General features: G+C 37.8%; 1 protein-coding gene across 8 annotated transcripts in view; it reads left to right on the top strand.

Annotated features, from left to right (window-relative positions):
* LOC119527397 (coiled-coil domain-containing protein 17-like) overlaps positions 1–13,805 on the top strand; it is an 87,220-nt gene that overhangs the window by 57,091 nt on the left and 16,324 nt on the right. For all 8 annotated transcript variants that reach the window (XR_005215375.1, XR_005215376.1, XM_037827351.1 and 5 more), the window contains 2 exons: positions 10,689–10,761; positions 11,976–12,169. Coding sequence is in view for 6 of the 8 variants with exons in the window: in XM_037827351.1 (XP_037683279.1) it covers positions 10,689–10,761; positions 11,976–12,169 (267 nt within the window). In the remaining 2 variants the exon portion in view is untranslated. The remainder of the gene's footprint in view (positions 1–10,688; positions 10,762–11,975; positions 12,170–13,805) is intronic.

Raw genomic sequence — 13,805 nt, forward strand, 5'->3', positions numbered from 1 at the left:
GCAGTTACTTCCTCACTGAAGTCTTGAACCCCTCAGAGTCATCCATGAGGGTTGGAATCAACTTCTTCCAAATTCCTGTGAATGTTGATATTTTACCCTTGTTCTAGTTTGCTAATGCTGCTGGAATGCAAAACACCAGAAATGGACTGGCTTTTATAAAACGGGTTTTATTTGGTTACACGGTTACAGTATTAAGGCCATAAAGTGTCCAAGATAATACATCAACAATTGCGTACCTTCACAGGAGGAAGGCCAATGGCATCTGGAAAACCTCTGTTGGCTGAGAAGGCACGTGGCTGGCATCTGCTCCAAGTTCTGGTTTCAAAATGGCTTTCTCCCAGGATGTTCCTCTCTAGGCCACAGCTCCTCTTCAGAATGTCACTCTCAGTTGCTCTTGGGGCATTTATCCTCTCTTAGCCTCTCTGTAGCAAGAGTCTGCTTTCAATGGCCATCTTCAAATTGTCTCTCATCTGCAGCTACTCTGTACAGTCTTCAAAGTGTCCCTCTTGGCTGTAGCAAAGCTTTCTCCTTCTGTCTGAGCTTATATCGTGCTCCAGTAAACTAATCAAGGCCTATGCTAAATGGGCGGAGCTACACCTCCATGGAAATTATCCAATGAAAGAGCTCTCCCATAGTTGAATGATCGTATCTCCACAGAAATATCCAATCAAAAGTCTCCAACCCAATCAACACCAATACGTTTTCTGCCCACACAAGACTGCATCAAACATAATGGCATTTTGGGGGACATAATACCTTCCAACTGGCACACCCTCCTTCCGTGAATCACAAGTGTTCTTAATGGCATCTAGAATGGTGAATCCTCTCAGAAGGTTTTCAGTTTACTCTGCCCAGATCCATTAGAAGAATCACTATCTATGGCAGCTATAGCCTTATGAAATTTATTTATTAAATAATAAGAGAAATGACTCTTACCAGGCATGAAAAACCACATGAATCTCATTGTACGTCTTTGCCAGAGCTCTTGGGTGACAGGTGCATTGTCAATGAGCAGTGATATTTTGAAAGGAATTTTTTTTTCAACAGCGTGCTTAAAATATTCACTAAACCATTTTGTAAACAGATGTGCTATCATCCAGGCTTTGTTTTTCCATTTATAGAGCACAGGCAAAGTACATTTAGCATAATTCTTAAGGGCCCTGGGATTTTCAGAATGGCAAATGAGAATGGGCTTCAACCTAAAGTCACCAGCTACAATTCTCTTAGCTAGATCTTCTGGATAACCTGCCGCAGCTTCTACATTAACACTTGCCAATTCACCTTGCACTTGTATGTTCTGGCGACAGGTTCTTTCCTTAAACCTCATGAGCCAACCTCTGCTAGCTTCACACTTTTCTTTTGCAGTTTCCTCAACACTCCCAACTTTTATACAACTGAGGAGAGTTAGGGCCTTTCTCTGGATTAGGCTTTGGCTTAAGGGAATGTTATGGCTGGTGTGATCTTCTACCCATACCACTGAAATTTTATATCAGCAATGAAGCTTTCTTGCATTTGTGTGTTCATTGGAGTAGCACTTTTAATTTCCTTCAAGAACATTTCCTTTGTATTCACAGCTTAGCTGTGTGTTTGAAACAACAGGCCTAGCTTTTGGCCTGTATCAGCTTTCAACATGCCTTCCTCACTAATCCTAATCATTTCTAGCGTTTGATTTAAAATGAGAGACATTTGACTCTTCTTTTCACTTGAACACTTAAGAGGCCATCGTAGGGTTATTAATTGGCCTAATTTCAATATTGTTGTGTCTCAGGGAATAGGGAGGCCCGGGGAGAGGGAGAGAGACTGGGAATGGCTGGTTGGTGGAATAGTCAGAACATTTAAGTTTGCCATCTTATATGGATAGTTCGTGGTACCCCAAAACAATTCCAATAGTGACATCAGAGATCACTGATCACAGGTCACCATAACAGATGCAGTATTGCAAGGATTACCAAAATGTGACATAGATATGAAGTGAGCACAATGCTGTTGAAAAAACGGTGCCAATAGACTTGCTCGATGTAAGGTTGCCACAAACCTTCAATTTGTTAAAAAAAAGAAAAAAAGCACCATCTGTGAAGCATAATAAAACATGTATGCTTATACTCAAAAATAGTTTAGAAAAAAATATATTTGGAGAGAAAGGTGAAGAAGATGTGGTAAAACATTAGCATGAGAATCTAGATGAAGGATATATGGATATTCTTTTGTACTAATTTGTGGCTTTTTCCTAACTCTGAAATTTTGTCAAAATAAAAAGTTAATAAGAAAAAGAGCAACTAGGATTGAGGAGCCAAAACCTATAAGCAACCTCTACAACAAAATGAAGCAAGTTGTCCCAACAACCCCCAAAATAGCCAGTAGGGAGGAACCACCAATAGCTACAGGACCTGGGTAGTTAGCATTTGTGGAGGAGAAATCAAAGGGAAGCAAAAGGGCGTCTTGACAGCCCCAAGAATCCCAAAGTAGCCAAAGTTTATTTTGGAAAGCTTGGGGGGGCACATTTGAAAATAGCAGCTAGAAGTTGGAAGTTGTTTTCCATAATCCAATAGCTAGTTAATATAGAGATTCTGGGGTAAGATGTGAAGGGTCTGATTGGATTAATCAGGATAGAGAAACCTACTGTTTGAACAGGGAAAGTTAATATAAAGATTTATTAACTTATTAACAGGATTGGGGTAAAGAGAGATTGGTTAGTAAGAAGTAAAGTGAACTTTAAAGAGTATAGAAATAGCAGATATTATAAGAAATAGCAGATATTATCCCTAGGGCTAAGTTAGAGAGACCAGGAAGTATCCCTTATCTCCCCTTCTCCCTCCATGACCCCAGGGCTGAGGTGCAGACCTTATTGGAGAGGGCTAGGCTGTGGCTCACTGAATGGCAGAGCAGTCACTGTAGTACCAGAAATCTGCCTTCTGGTACTTGCCAGAAAAACACCCTCTAGGGTTCCTTAGGAAAACTACTCATGGGAAGTGTTCACTGCTACAAACCACTTGAGTGAGGCTCTGGAGAAAGCTGCTGGCCATAGAGCTCACTTGCACTAAAGGAGCTGGCTTTGCAGGAACTGGGCCCTACAGAGCCTGCTAAACAGCACACTGGAACAGGAAGCAAAGCCTCTGCAGTGCCCTCTACTGACAAAGGTTAAAGTGCCAACTGGCAAAAGAAAAATTTTTAAGTGTCCAGATCATTTCTATGGAGCAGGGGAAAGAATGGATTTGGAGGTAATAAAGGAGGCAATAAATTGATAACTGGCATAGGGCCCTATGGTTGTTCATACTAACCAGCCATCATTCCCTTCCAGAACAAAGCCCCACACTGAGGACAAACCATTTGAAACAAAATCCAGATTGAGCTGCACAGGAACAGAGACAATAGAGACAAAAGAAAGAGATAGTTCAGATAAAAATCAGGGAGGAAAACAGTCACCATATTTTTTAACACTCCTTGAAAACAACAAAAGGGGCAGGTCTAAAACATGATGTTAGAAAAGCTATCCTGACCCTCATTCACAAAAACTGATAAGGTATAAATGAATAACATAAAAATATGAAGATCACATCCCTTTCCACCTTATTTTAAGGAAAGAGAATAAGGAATTGAATAACATCCCTACAGACAATGCAGAGTACACCAGTAAGACAAGACCACAAAACAGATAAGAACTGTTACCTACTATTTTTAAACTTTACTAACTAACATTTAAAAAAAAAACAACAACAGTATAAGACTTGAAAGAACAACGTAAATCAGAAATAGAAAAGCTCATAAATAAGATGCTACAACTCAGGAAAAAGAATGAAAGTTCAGGTAAAGAAGACTAAACAAAAAGGAAGGAACATGAGAGAATAAACACTAATTTCTTATGAGAGGAGAAGGAAAAGTGGAGAATTTTTTTAAATGAGTAAGAAACAAATAGATTAAAAGTAAGATTTGAGAAAAAGCAATGTTTAGAACCTTGGCAAAAAAGATCCAATATGTGTATAATAGGAATCTTCAAAAAAGAAAATCAAAGGAACCACTCAAATATTAAAAACTGTAATTCAAGAAACTTTTCCTGAAATAGTATAAGATTTGAAAGTACAAAATTATCCATTGGATATTCCTTACAAAGAGCAAGTGACTTGTAAGGGAAAGAAAATCAGGTTATCACTAGACTTTGGTAACAATTTTGTAGTGGAGTAACAATTACAATATGCAAAGAAAGAAAATGTGAGCCAAGGAATTTATGCTCTGCCATACTCATCTTCAGTTATAAAGGTCACAGACAAACATCAGTGTGAAAGAACTCAGGAAATGTTACTCCCAAACCTTTTCCTGAGTAAAGTACTAGGTATCTAGAGAACAAGTTTCAGACAACCAAACTAACTAGAGAACAAGCTTCAGGCAACCAAACTAAGAAAGATATCAACAAAAGTAATGGTTGTGAGTGTTTAAATATATGGTTAATTGAAGGTTAAAAGGGAGAGAGTATAGTATGTAATAGCTGTGTGCTTTCACAATGTAGATGCAGTATAACTTTTTTAAATGGGATACTCCACAGAGCATATGCAGAAAAAGTTAACTTTTCAGTAATCATATTGGTGGTGTAGTATTAGTATTGTTATTCTGAAGCTATTGTGTATAATATGGGATAAAATGATTGAAATTGATATTCTATCCTTTGAGTCCTTAAGAGTCAGGATTCTAAGTGTAGAAGAAAGGAAATACAGATGTAAGATAAATTATGTTCAGTAAAAACTCCAAGTTACTCAATTTGAATTGGAAATGTCAGTATGAAGTCATGAAGTATTTTATTTTTGAAAAGGTATTGTGTGTGTGTGTATTTCCAGATTCTATTCATTGACAAAATCTAAAAACAATTACCAATCCAATAGCAATGAGCATCCCTAGTGCCCAGAGCGTGATCTCGAAATACCATTTCTCACTAAAAGAAATCAGGGCTTCTTAGAGAAATTCTTGATTTCATTTCTGTACAGGATATTTACAAGAAGGATAAACTTGGAATATTTTGTCATACTAGATAGCAAAGAAGTAAAGAAAACTAGAGTTGTATCGAAAGGATTCAAAAGTCAAGTTGAAGAAATTTCCACTGGCCAAAACAGGACAATTTCTGTATCAATAAGGATAATAACTACAAGGAATTGAATCACATAAAATACAATTAAATCTTTGAGTTCAGAATGATACCTCACATTTGGATTATGATAGGGAAACAATTCACTATTTTGAAAATCAGTAAATTAAGGGGAAGAAAGGAGCATATATACTCCCTTTGCTATATAAACTGTAACACTGAGTCACCAAATAGTAGATAAGAGGAAGTTTCTTTTTATGAAACTAGATTAGCAAATAAATAAAGAAGGAATGATAAAATTAGAAGACCATTGTTTTTGCACTTTGTATTGAGTTATTAGTTTTAAAATTTCAGTGTCTTCTAACATCACAAAAAGCACAATTAGGCATTAATTACTTCCTAGTGGAAGAATATGAAACCACCAAGAAGCTGCCTTACCAAAAGGAAAAAAAAGGATCCCTCCAGAACTACCATCTAATTTATAGGAAATGTTGAGGTCAAGGGAAGAGGTTAAATTATACTATTGATGCAAACAACAAAACGCAGATTGTGGAAAACCAGAGATAATGTGTAAGGATTTAAAAAAAAGTAACCTGTAGATTAAGAGACTTAAACACTTTTTTAGAGACAAAATAAAACTGTAGTTTTGAGGGATATACACTTGGGTGATAGAAGAAAAGCAACAGAGGAAGGGGGCAAGAGGGCAGCATAGAGAGGAGTGTAATTTAGTTAGTCCCCTGGAGCAACTAATAAACAACCAGAAACAACTAGTAAATAATTTGGAATAGCTGCTGGGGGACAACCGTGACTGTCCATGCATTGTGCACCAACCTGGATTGTAAGGAATGCCTGAGATCGCAGCATAAAATCTAAGTAAAAACTGCAGAACTGTGCCGGGAGCCCCTTCCCCTCATGGCAAGCTAAGCTGCAAAACCTCACTGTGGTAGAAAGCAGCACTCTCTGAGCAAGCAAATATAGTTCAGCCCCACTCCAACAGGGATTTTAATTAACAAATGTGGACCGCTGAATACAAGCTACAAACCCCTAACAAGCAGACGGGCTTCTAATGACAACTGACTTTAAAGAACCAGAAGACTCATCTGTCCCGGGAGAGGGAGCCCAGAAGACCAGGTGTTACCTCTGGCCAAAGAGTGAAACGGGGGGGCTGTGGGCTGGCTCTGAAAGGGGGCTTTCTGTCCCTTTTTCTCTCTCTCAACCTGAGGGGCTCAGTGGAGAGAACCTCAGCCATTTTCAATTCTCAGTTCTCTGACTCAGGGGTGGAAATAACAGTCAGAGAGACAAAGGAGTTTTTCAAACGCAGATGATAACTCCCTAGGGGGTGTATCTTCCCTAAGAGGAAGGAGATGGGGCCCAGCTCTACTATTGGCCTTCCCTTCAGAACCAGACCCCAGAGCCTCAAGGAAAACAGCCAAAACAGAAACTAAAGGGGCCACACCTCCTTACACCAGGCAGGAGCAACAGGCTGACCGGCGCCACCTGCTGAGCAGGTTAGGAAAAGCAAAGCAGCTAGAGACCTCATAGGAAAGTCTGTCAATCTCTAAGACACACCCATAGGGAGACTTGAAACTGAATCTAACCCCATTCTGATATCTGAACCTGTTATGGTCTGGGAGAATCTGATTGGGATAACCAAGGAAACCAGATGCCTAGACAGCAGAAAACTACAATCTACACTAGGAGAAACGATCATATGGCCCAGTCAAAGAAACAAATTTACACCTCAATCAAGGTACAGTTGAGATATTGTTTCACTTTAATGAAACAATCTATTAAAGATTTTCAGAGAAATAATGCTAAATCAAATCAAAAACCAAATCAACAAGTTCAGAGAAAATATGGCAAAAGAGATGAAGGTTATAAAGAAAACACTGGGCAAACATAAGATAGAAATTGAAAGTTTAAAAAAAAACAACTGGCAGAATATATGCAAATGAAAGGCACAACACAAGAGATGAAAAACACAATGGAGACATACAACAGCAGATCTCGAGAGGCAGAAGAAAACATTCAGGAACTGGAGAACAAGACACATGAAATCCTACACACAAAAGAACAGATAGGGAAAAGAATGAGAAAATATGAGCAACGTCTCAGAGAATTGAATGACAAAATGAAATGCATGAATGTACATGCCATGGGCGTCCCAGAAGGAGAAGAGAAGGGAAAAGGGGCAGAAGCAATAATAAAGAAACAATCAATGAAAATTTCCATCTCTTATGAAAGACGTAAAATTACAAATCCAGGAAGTGCAGCATACCCCAAACAGAATAGATCTGAATATACCTACACCAAGATATTTGATCACCAGATTATCAAATGTTAAAAGACAGAGAATCCTGAAAGCAGCAAGAGAAAAGCGATCCATCACGTACATACAAAGTAAGCTTGATAAGACTGTGTGCGGATTTCTCAGTAGAAACCACTGAGGCAAGAAGGAATTGGGGTGATATATTTAAGATACTGAAGGAGAAGAACTACCAACCAAGAATTCTATATCCAGCAAAGCTGTCCTTCAAAAATGAGGGAGAGTTTAAAATATTCCCAGACAGACAGACACAGAGAGTTTGTGAACAAGATACCTGCTCTACAGGAAATACTAAAGGGACCACTACAGACAGATAGGAAAAGACAGGAGTGAGAGGTTTGGAGCACAATTTTGAGTGGTGGTAGCACAATAATGTATGTACACTGAACAAAGATGACTGTGAGTATGGTTGAAACAGGAAGGTTAGGACCATGTGGGACACCAGAAGGAAAGAGGAAATATAAAGACTGGGACTGTATAACTCAGTGGAACCTACAGTGCTCAACAATTGTGATAAATGTACAAATATGTTTTTACATGAGGTAGAACAAATGAGTGTCAACATTGCAAGGTGTTAAAAATAGGGTGGTATTGGGGGAAAAAATACAACCAATGCAAACTAGACACTATAGTTAGCAGAAACATTGTATTATGCTTCCTTTAATGTAACAAAGGCAATATATCAAAGCTAAATGCATATAAGAGGGGGACATAAGGGAGGGGTATTGGACTCTTGGCATTGGTGATGTCTGACTTTTATTCTGCTTTAGTTTAATTCTATCTTTACTTTTGTTGCTTTTTAGCTGTCATTTTTGTTTTCTTTTTCTTTCGTCTCTGTACCTTCTTTGACTCTTCCTCCTTCTTTGTGGAAGAAATGGAGATGTCCTTATATAGATAGTGGTGATGGTGGTGAATACATAAATATGTGACTATACAGGGAACCATCGATTGTTTACTTAGGACGGAAAGTATGGTGGGTGAACAAAACCATCTTAAAAAAAAACAGGTTGATGAAGAAACCTTGAGGGCACTATATTGAGTGAAATAAGTCAGGAACATAAGGACAAATATTGCAGGGTCTCACTGATATAAACTAATTATAATATGTAAACTCATACACATGAAATATAAGTTACCAGGATATAGAATGAGGCTAAAGAATGGGGAGCGGTTGCTTATTATGAGCAGAAAGTTCAACTAGGTTGAATTTAAGTGTTTGGAAATGAACAGAGGTGACAGTAGCATGTTATTGTGAGAATAACTAACAGTGCTGAATGCTGTGTGAATATGGTGGAAAAGGGAAGCTTAGAGTCATGTATGTCACCAGAAGGAAAGTTGGAGGTTGAAAGATGGGAATGTATACAACAGTGAATCTTGTGGTGGGCAGTGTCCACGATTAACTGCACAAATATTAGAAATCTCTCATGAACTAGAACAAATGTATGACCTTATAACTAGAAGTTAATGATAGAGGGTGTATTAGTTCAGGTTCTCTAGGGAAACAGAATCAACAAGAGATATCTATAAATATAAGATTTATAAAACTGTCTCATGCAACTGTGGGGATGCACAAGTCCAAATTCCGTAGGGCAGGCAGCAAACTGGCAACTCCAATGAAGATGTTCGATGAACTCCTCAGGAAACGCTTCGCTGGTTAGCCAAAGAAGTGAAGGTCCTCTATCTGTCTTGCTTAAAAGTCTTCAACTGATCCAGTTAAATCCAGCTGACTGCATTCTCTCATTGTGGAAGACATGCCCTTAGCTGATGTAATCAGTCACAGCTACAGCCAGTTGACTGATGATTTAATAAACCAGCCTTCTGGTTTATTAAGCAGCCACAAACGTCCTTGCAGCAATGGTTAGGCCAGTGCTTGATTGACCAGACACCTGGATACCATCACCTGGCCAAGTTGACCCATGAACCTAACCATCACAGAGGGGTATATAGGGAAAAAAAATATGCCTATTGCAAACGATGTACTATAGTTAGTAGTATTTTAACGTTCTTTCATCAACAGTAACAAATATACTATACCAAAACTATGAGTCGATAATGGAAGGAGGTGGTTAAGGGTATGGGAGGATTTGAGTTTTCTTTTTTTTTTGTCTATTTCTTTTCTGGAGTAATGAAAATTATCTAAAAATTGAAGGAAAATTAATTGTGGTGATGGATGCACAGCTGTGTGATGGTACCAGGGGCAATGATTATGCACTTTGGCTCTTTGGGTAATTGTATGGTATGTGAACAATCTCAATAAAACTAAATTAAAAGAAAAAGGAAAAGCAATGAAGTGATCAGAATAAGTCGGGATCTTGGTTATTCCTTAGAGGGGAGGGAGGTGTTTGTTTTGTTTTGTTTTTTAAATCAGAATGTGACTTGTACAGTGTTTCTGGATTGGACGGCAGTGTTCTGTTGCTTAAACTGGTGGTAAAAAAAAATTTGCCTTTAATTCATTAAGCTATTCATTTGTTATGTGTGCGGTTTTTTTGTGTCTGTATTATATTGTACAGTTTTAGAAAGTTTTTGAGAATCAGTGGAAAGAGTTAAGATAAAAAAAATAGCGTCAGTATCTCTGAGAACCCTAGGTAGAATGTGATTTAAGAACCCAGGAAAACAATCATAGCTTTTATCCATGGGGACTCTTCTCCATCATCACCTTTAGTAAAACCTTTCCTAATACCTCCTCTTTTAAGTGGTGTTAACCATTCCTTCCTCATTAACTCCTCCTTCGCTAACATGCATTTTTTCATAGCTCCTGTAACTTTTTTATTGTACTTACTTGTCTACAAGTTTATCTTTGTAGTGAGACTGTGACCCTAGTGAGGGTAGGGGCTATTCTTAATTGTCTTTTTATCCCTAGCACAGTCCTTGGCACATGGTCTACCTCAGCTCTAAAGCAGTCTCAGAAATGCAGTAAATACTCCTTATATCTGAGGAAGTTGTTCCACATTCTTACTCATTTGACTTTCTGTTCCTCCTTATTTGGCATACATATCTGATAAGAAAGTGGGAACTTTCACCTTTTGTCTGTTTATTTACAAAAACTAAATAAAATTCTTATATCAAAGGAAATGGAACCTGAGACCCAAGAGAGCCTGACTTTTAAGACTTACTAATTTTTTCATTTCAGCGTCTACATATTTGTTTGTTACGATTCTGAATACAACATTAAATTAGTAAGGGCTGCTAATAAGTAATTATCTGATGGGTTCTATGGTGATGACTTCTTTGCAGAAACTACCAAGATGATTAGCTTTCTGTATCAACCATTAATATCCCTTTTTTCCCCAGCCTTCTTTGAATCCAGAAGCTGGCAAACAGAATCAGCCATGCAGACCTGTTGGGATGCCTTCTGGAGTGTGGGGTAGGTAGATTTTGCATTTTAAAGGCACTACTTTGAATTTTTTCTTACCAGGGGGAGGAGCAAAAATTATCTTTTTTTCTTTGCTTCATTACCTCTTGTTTTTTCTCATCTCTTTCATTTGCCCATGCTAACTAATACCTGATAGCTCCTCAGTAATTCAGTAAGTGAATAGAAGTATAGCAGTTTTCTCTGTCCCTTAAAATGTCATTGAAATGTAATCACTGTAGTGGAGTTAAAATACAGACAGTTGAGAGTTTGTAGAGCCCTGAATTTGGAAGCGGATTTTAAGTAAAGGAAGAAGGATATATAGCTCATAAAAAGTAATTTTTAACTAACATTGCTAATTCACTTATAACAATTAAATTCTCTCATAAATATATGACGGGCATACCTAACAGTATATCCTAAGCATTCCTCTATGTTGTTATTAAATAGTTCTTCAAAAGTGTGCTTTTAAAGGCTGTATAATACTACATGCTGTGAATGTCCCATTTTGTTTAACACTTTCCAATTGTTGGATTTTTTTGGCAATTATAAATGATGCTTGTTGTATAGGACAGAGAGAAAACAATAATATACATGTTTATATGTATGTTGGTAAAAACTAGCCTTTTAAAAAATTAACAGAGATCAGTCAATCTATTTCAAACCAAACCTGATCTCTGACATTGGGATCTTGAGCATGTACCAATTGAACTCTCCTGGTCACTGCATTAGACATATTTAGTAGCTGAGCATCTTATTCAGAAGGCTTTACCATCACAACTAAATACTAGAGTTTAAATATTGAGTCATAGGGCCTAGGGTGATTGCTGTGACTTTATCCCCTTTGTTAATATTATTTAGTTTTGCTCCAGTTTGCCTCATCGTAGGGTCCCAGGGCAGACTCCTTCCCCCAGTTTCTTACTCTGTCCCTTATGATGCTGCTACTCTCACATATTCTTTTTGGTTCATGCCTGACTGACCACACCATATACTAGATATTGTCTGCATCTTTGGGCCTTCCTGGGTTTCATATCAAATGCTTCATCTGCTGCTGCCTTTCTTATAGATTCTGAGTAGTGTCACTTTTGAGAGCATCTGTTAGTGCACACCAGGAAATTTTTCTCCCTCAATTTCAACTGTTAGCTCTTTGTTTGAGTGGGAGGCCAACATATGGAACTTTTTAGTGTTATCCAACAGTATTGATACTGTTTTCTCTCTCTGTTTCATAGAAAACCCACCTAGTGCCAAGCAACCCTCCAAGATGCTGGTCATTAAAAAAGTTTCCAAAGAGGATCCTGCTGCTGCCTTCTCTGCTGCATTCACCTCACCAGGATCTCACCATTCAAATGGGAACAAATCATCAACCATAGTCCCAAGTGTCTATAAGAACCTGGTTCCTAAGCCTGCACCACCACCTTCAAAGGTAGGATTTGGAATCAGTCAATATAAGAACATTGGACAACAGAGGTTTGGGAATAAACCCAAAAAAACTTAGTAAAATTGTTTTTTCCTGTTGAGCCATTCACCAGTCACTCGGTACCTGTTATATGTATAATATTATACCCTGTCTGTAGACTTTCTGTTGCTGCCAATTGGATTTTGAGCAGATCTGTTGGACTTACTAGTTTCATTTCATAAACCTGTTCCTACTGATTTGCTGTTTCTGTTAATAGTGTCAACATCCATCTGATCACTTGGCTGAATACCTTGTCGGCTTCTTTCTTCCTTCTCCGTACTTACTCCTCTCAATCAAACAGTTATAAAGTCCTGTCAGTTATTTCCTCAATGCTGTCTTAGTTTATTTAGGCCCTTGTCACATCTCATGTTTACTGTTGTAGTGTACCCTTCTATTTCCTCTTCTCTCTACATTCATCTTACACAGAACTGCCAGAATAGTTGTCCTACAGCAATGTGAATATAATGCATCACTTCCTACATCCCTGCAGTGGTTCCAAACCATGTATAGTAGGGGCTTGGTAAACTTTTTCTGTAAAGGGCCAGAAAACAAGTATTTTAGGCTTTGCTGGTCACATAGAGTCTTTGTTGTGTGTATGTGTGTGTGTAACAATCCTTTAAAAATGAAAACCATTCTTAGCTCATGAGCCATACAAAAACAGACCTCAGGCCAGATTTGGTCTGTGGCTTGTAGTTTCCCAACCCCTTATCTTACAATTGAGTGTGCAAACTCCTTAGCAATGATATGTGTGATTCTTCTTAGCCTGGGTCCAATCCTTCTTTTACATTTTACTGCCCCTTATTTTATCTGGGAAATTATTTATCCTTCAAATTCATGTCATCTTTCAAGCTCATCTCACCCCTTCTGTGAATTCTTCTATATGTATTTAAAGAGTCAATTAATCTTTATATCTTCATCATCACATAGCACTCTATTTCTCTTATTGCAATAGCTTCAAGACTTTAATACATCTGTTTGATTCTTTGCTTGGTTATAACCTCCTTAAGGACAGGTTTCATGTCTTATTCATGTTTATTCCCTAACACCCTCACAATTATTAAGCAAATAACAATTGTTTGTATGAATTTGAACTACCATAAAGAGATAATTAGAATTTACTGTGTCAGTGAGAGAAAAACCAGTGAGCATTAATTCACTTTTCACTGTGTGCAAGTACTGTGTTTGGCACTTATGAGTAATACAAAGAAGTATAACATTGGTCATAACTCTCCATGAGCTAAATGTCTAATTGGGATAAGATATAACAGTATAATTATGTGTGAAGTAAAATAACAGATCTTGAGCTATTAAGATGCAAGATTTGATAGCAAGGAGATTTGTAGTAACTAAATTAATTGAAAACTACATATTTTTACAGTTCAGAGGAACAAGGTCCTCTCAGACTATAATCAGAGAAAGCTTTTCAGAAAAACTGGAATTTGGATTGTTCTTTGGAGGCTGATCCATATTCAGATAGGCAGAAAAAGAGTCTGAAGGGTGTTGCAAATCATAAGAGAGAAGTAATTAAGTAAAAGTTCAGAAACCAGAAAGCATGTTTGAAGGATAGTGAATTTTGATTATTCCTGGTAGTCATAGAGCTTGA

Source organism: Choloepus didactylus, chromosome 2, assembly GCF_015220235.1.
Source record: "Choloepus didactylus isolate mChoDid1 chromosome 2, mChoDid1.pri, whole genome shotgun sequence".
In the NCBI taxonomy this organism is placed as follows: Eukaryota; Metazoa; Chordata; class Mammalia; order Pilosa; family Megalonychidae; genus Choloepus; species Choloepus didactylus.